General features: G+C 40.8%; 1 protein-coding gene across 1 annotated transcript; it reads left to right on the forward strand.

Moving 5' to 3' along the window:
• The first annotated feature begins 2,331 nt into the window (after positions 1-2,331).
• On the forward strand, positions 2,332-4,674 carry LOC140888074 (uncharacterized). Its single transcript, XM_073295748.1, has one exon. The coding sequence runs from the start codon at positions 2,332-2,334 to the stop codon at positions 4,672-4,674; it is 2,343 nt and encodes a 780-aa protein (XP_073151849.1).
• Positions 4,675-5,763: the final 1,089 nt, after the last annotated feature.

The raw sequence follows: 5,763 nt of genomic DNA on the forward strand, positions 1-5,763 counted from the left end.
CATGTTAGACGTTTTATTATTATTATAATTTATGTTTTAGACTATTAATTCTAAAATACTTACGTTTATTTTGTATTATTAATTCTTATATTCATTTGAATATTACTATTTTTATTTAATTTATTATTATAACCAATCATATTATTAATGATTTTTTTTTATTATGAATTTTAAAAAGTGCAAAATAATAAAAATAACATGTTTGGTTAGCAAGTTGGTGAATTCACTATTTCAAATAGAAAAACTTAATCACAAATAATATTATAAAAAATTTGAGGGTATTTATGTCATTTTAGCTAATAAAAAATGAAAAAAAAAAGACATGTTGCATTTCAAGCGCGTGCAACAACAATTGTTGACGTAAGGGTTTTTTAGCTAATAATTTGAAAAGTGAAGGACTTGATAGCTAATTAATTTTTTATAGGGGGTTTTATGCTATATAGGTATTTCACAAGGGGTCAAAATGCTATTAGCCCCACAAAAGAGAGATCAGATATATACATATGTCTAGAGATTTGATTTCACTTAGAGGGGTGTATTGGTTATATAATTTTTAATGAGTTTTGTGGAGTTTAATTAAAAGTCTAGAGGTATTCAATCTAGATTTTATATATTTCATAAAAATTTAGTGGTATCAAAGATAAACATTTGGTCACCTGTTTCATAGTTGGGACACCCGTTAGGGTCTCCATGCTCTAGTTCTTTCATTCTTGAGCATGAGAGAGGTGTGTGTTAATTGTGTCTCACATCGGTTGGATAAATAGCTTGACAATTTAATATATAGAGAAGGGCAAACATTAGCTTTTGGGGAGAGTTATAAGGTCAAAGTCTTATTTCTTAACACACAAGCATTAAATAAAAGAAATCTGTATTTATGACCATTTCCAAAAATGGTAAAAAAAAAAAAATTGGCAATCAAATAAGGCGACCTTTCCGTTTAATATGAAATGAGAATGAATATTGAGCAAGAAAGAATGGCCTCACCTGTCGATGGAAACAATTCCGAATAAGTGGTCATCTACCACAATACATAGATTATATAAAATTAGGGTTTGGGAAAAATATCGAAATGCCTTCATACTGCATATATTATATCGGAAATTTTTTTTTGATGTCCCTAAAAAATATACGGGTCTAACCCGACCCGAGCCCAATAATCCATAATTGCGGAAATACACGTTGAGGCCTATCTAGTCTTATTTTATGGGAAGCCCAGTCTGAAATAGCCCAGGTAGGGAATGATACTACGATTTTGATCACACGTTCTTGGGCTTGAGCCCTAACTGGAATTGGCGAAACCCGGACCCAGGTCGGGCACAATATCTAGAACCTTCCATTATTATCGGATATACGAAGATCTGTAAAAGATAAAGACAATATTTAACGAATCCAAGATTTGATATGCTTCATGGATCTATGTTAGAGTTCTACTTGGTCAAGACTCTTACCTGAGTAAAGTCTTACTCTAACACATGTTCTACCTTGACAAGATAACCTACCCCTCCAAGCCCCTATAAATACAGGTATGATTCATGGTTTATTAATTGATATCTTATATTCTCTACTTATTCACACACTCACGTACGCATATTCTTTTGTTCTTATTTCTTGCCAAGCTCTTTCACTTTCGAGCACTGACTTAGGCATCGGAGGGGTCATGCCGAAACACTTTCGGTGCCCCCTAACTCAGTTTCTGTCTGTGCAGAGCTCCATCGTGCCCGACCCGACCCGACCCAGTTCATATCATATTTGGAGATCCACTCTACCAGACCAAATCGGAGGAAAATTCCGACATCATCAATTCCTACTCTAACACATGTTCTACCTTGACAAGGTAACCTACCCCTCCAAGCCCCTATAAATACATGTATGATTCATGGTTTATTCATTGATCTCTTATATTCTCTACTTATTCACACACTCATGCACGCATATTCTCTTGTTCTTATTTCTTGCCAAGCTCTTTCACTTTTGAGCACTGACTTAGACATCGGAGGGGTCACGCCGAAACACTTTCGGCGCCCCCTAACTTAGTTTCTGTTTGTGCAGAGCTCCATCGTGCCCGACCCGGCCCAGTTCATAGCATATTTGGAGATCCACTCTACCAGACCGAACCCAGAGGAAAATTCCGACATCATCAATTGGCGCCGTCTGTGGGAATTTGAAGAAAAAGAGTTGAGATGGCTGACGCGAATGGAGTGCACACACATATGGAACAACTAGTTACTGCCGCTGTTGAAAGGGCTATGACTGCAAGGGCGGGGGCCAATCCCCCCCCCCCCACCAGATCATAACGCGCAATTGGAAGAGATCAAGAAATTAAAAGAAGAGATGGAGATCTTGAAAAAGAAGCAGTCCGGATACCTATCCACGCCAGTCCGGAATATTCCCTTTTCCGCTGAAATACTAGAGTCCGAACTCCCCAAAAATTTTAAGTTCCCGCATGTTGGGGAATATGATGGGAAAGGGGATCCGGAAGAGCACCTGTCCCGTTTCGAGAATGCTGCATTATTGCACAAGTATTCCGACCCGATCAAGTGTCGGGTCTTTCTCAATACTTTGATAGGACCAACCCAACAATGGTTCAACTTATTACGCCCAGGGGATATCACGGAGTTCAAAAATTTCAGCAAGACCTTTCTACACCACTTTGCTAGAAGCAAGAAGCATCCTACGACCACTCTCAGTCTTTTCGCCATCAAACAGCAAGGTCAAGAAGATTTACGAGCATATATTTGTCGATTCAGTGCTCTGGCCCTTGAAGTGCCTACTGCTACTACTGATCTGCTCATCAGTGCCTTCACCCAAGGACTTGCTGCGGGGGATTTCCTTAAATCCTTGATCAAAAAACCACCATCTACCTACGAGGAGTTGCTTGCTCGGGCAGAAAAATACGTGAATTTAGAAGAGATACAAGTTTTCCGGTCGAATGGGTGGACAGACAAGCCCGCAAGTCCGAAGAATACTAGAATCACTAACACACCGCAGAGGGTGGGACCAACTCCCCGACCCAAACTGCTCGGACAATTCACCTCTTTCACCCCTCTAAGGATGAGCAAGACCCAAGCCTTGCAAATATGCGAAGAAAATATACTTCGACAGAGACCCTCATGGAGTGAGCAAGGTCCTCGTAGACCAAAATCTGATAAGTATTGTGATTTTCACAATGAGTATGGACACAATACTAATGATTGCCGACAGTTGAAGCAAGAAATCGAAAGAATAATCCAACAAGAACTGGGGATGAAGGATAGGTTGGCACGACAACATGGAGGATATACCTCGAACAAGAGAAACCGTGAAGGTCCTAATCATCCTGCTCCAAGACCCCGACCTGGGCCGCCGCAGGGAAACTTTCAACGTCCAAACCAGAACCAGCCCGCGAATAATCAAGGACCACCCCCTCCCACGAGAGGAGTCATTAACATAATCTCCGAAGGATCGAAAGATGGAGATTCCAATAGGGCAAGGAAGACTAGCAGTCGGAAATTGAGCAACATGGAAATCGCCGATCAGGTGGTGCAGACAAGCCCGACCATTTCCTTCGGCCTGGGTGATCTTAAAGGCGTATCACATGCTACTCATAATGATGCACTGGTTGTTCGAGCCCTGATTGCTAATTACGATGTGGTTAGGATTTTTGTAGATTCGGGAAGCTCGGTCAATGTATTGTTCCAAGAAACAATAAATCAGATGGATTTCGGAGAATATAAAGTAGAACCAGTAGTGACATCGTTGTTCGGATTTACTGGTCATGCCATCCGACCTATGGGATTGATCAACTTGCCTTTAACTTTGGTCAAGGACCGTACAATCAAGACCCGAATCGTTAGCTTTATTATCGTGGACGCGCCTTCGGCTTATAACGCCATTTTAGGGAGACCAGCCATGACTACCTTCATGGTCGTGGCCTCAACACTATATCAAAAAATCAAATTCCCTGTAGGCAATGAGGTAGGCGAGGTGCAAGGAGACCAAAAAATTTCTCGAAAGTGTTATTTAGAGGAAGTACGAAAGGAACAAACAACAATCAAGACTAGCCATGACGACCAACCCGGGCCTAGAAATCGGGAACAAGTGAATTTTCTAGAGGAAAACATCCCAGTTACCTCAGAAGAAGAGTGTGAGGAAATAATGATTTGCCCTCCAACTGGGTCGGTCAAGGTAGCCCGGACGATAGAATCTTCTCTTAAAGAACAACTGATAAAATGCCTGAACGAGAACAAAGATATCTTTGCATGGGCCGTATCCGACCTCTTAGGGGTACGAAGAGAAGTGATGGAGCACAAACTGAACGTTATAGGGGAATATCGTCCTATTATTCAGAAGAAACGACACTTCGGGCCTAAAAAAGATGCTGTGATTCAAGGACAAGTTGAGGAACTCTTGAAGTCCGGAAACATTCAAAAAGTATACTTTCCGACCTGGTTATCAAATGTAGTGCTGGTACCCAAGTCCTCGGGCAAATGGCGCATGTGTGTGGACTTTCGTGATCTGAACAAAGCATGTCCAAAGGATTGCTACCCCTTGACTCGAATAGATCAGCTGGTGGATTCTACATCTGGGCATGAGTTGTTATGTTTCCTGGACGCCTATCAGGGGTATCATCAAATTTCCCTAGCCAAGGAAGATCAAGATAAAGTGAGTTTTGTCACCTCCACAGGAAATTATTGATATGTATTCATGCCCTTTGGGCTCAAAAATGCTGGGGCCACGTATCAAAGATGAAAGAGTGGGTGCCCGGTGAGCCAACTTGTGGCTAAGGGCTTTGATGACTCTTTGTATATATAATATTTTGTTTAATATAATTTACACTTTTATTAATGGCAATGACTTTATCTTTCTTCATATTGTGATATTGTGATATACTATTGTTGTTTTGATAAAGACCTTGAATATACTATAGTGTATGTAAGATGTGGTAGAACATGGAGATGTCTATCATGAAACACATCTTATAGTCACTGTATATTCTAAACTGTTCCTAGTCGATTGAGCCGTCCGATAATAAGGATAAGGATCGCTCGAGTTTGAGACTAGCATTTGCGATGCAGAGTACCACGTTTCATTGGTAAGGAACATAGAGATGTTCGAAGCATGCAAATGGATATTCATACGATGAATGATCGAACTACCCTATCCGGACTTTCCAAGTGGTTATCACTTATCGAGTGGATAAAGTCCGCGGTTTTGGTTGTACACCATTAGTCCTTACTACTTGAAACATCATTGAGACTCTATATGCTAGTACTGTGCTTTGACTCGTTTACCGACTCTATTGGGGTCATCAGGTGTCGGGATTGGGTACAGTTACAACACATATAGGAGTCGATGCTTTGTTGTCAAGGATTCACCACATACTTGCAAGTGTGGATATCCTATGCGATCTGAGGAGATATTAGTGTGACGAATCTCTGGCCAGAGTACATGATGTGATTTAAGAAATAGTTTCTTAGTAGCACATGCGATGTCACTATTTGATCTTCAAGATGTATTGCATAGTTATCGAATCTTGAACGACTCTCGATTTACCAATGGTTGTTGATTCGATCGGGATATATGGATGAAGGGACCGTACTGTACGCTAACCAAAATCTATTGGTTCTTGCAGGCACTATCAGTGATACCTAGGGAATCATGGGGCGATGTTGCTAGGAGCTCTTACCATGATTCGATGGGCAAGTCGAAAATTGTTGTTCCGAGTCACAAGGAGTTGTGAGCCCACGGCTAGTTGTATTCCTGAACAATTGAGGGTCACACAGA

The sequence above is a fragment of the Henckelia pumila genome, chromosome 3, assembly GCF_033568475.1.
Source record: "Henckelia pumila isolate YLH828 chromosome 3, ASM3356847v2, whole genome shotgun sequence".
In the NCBI taxonomy this organism is placed as follows: domain Eukaryota; kingdom Viridiplantae; phylum Streptophyta; class Magnoliopsida; order Lamiales; family Gesneriaceae; genus Henckelia; species Henckelia pumila.

Bases quoted from the DNA above. Each gene is read 5' to 3' on its own strand.
- LOC140888074 (XM_073295748.1), top strand. From the start codon at position 2,332: ATGGAGATCTTGAAAAAGAAGCAGTCCGGATACCTATCCACGCCAGTC.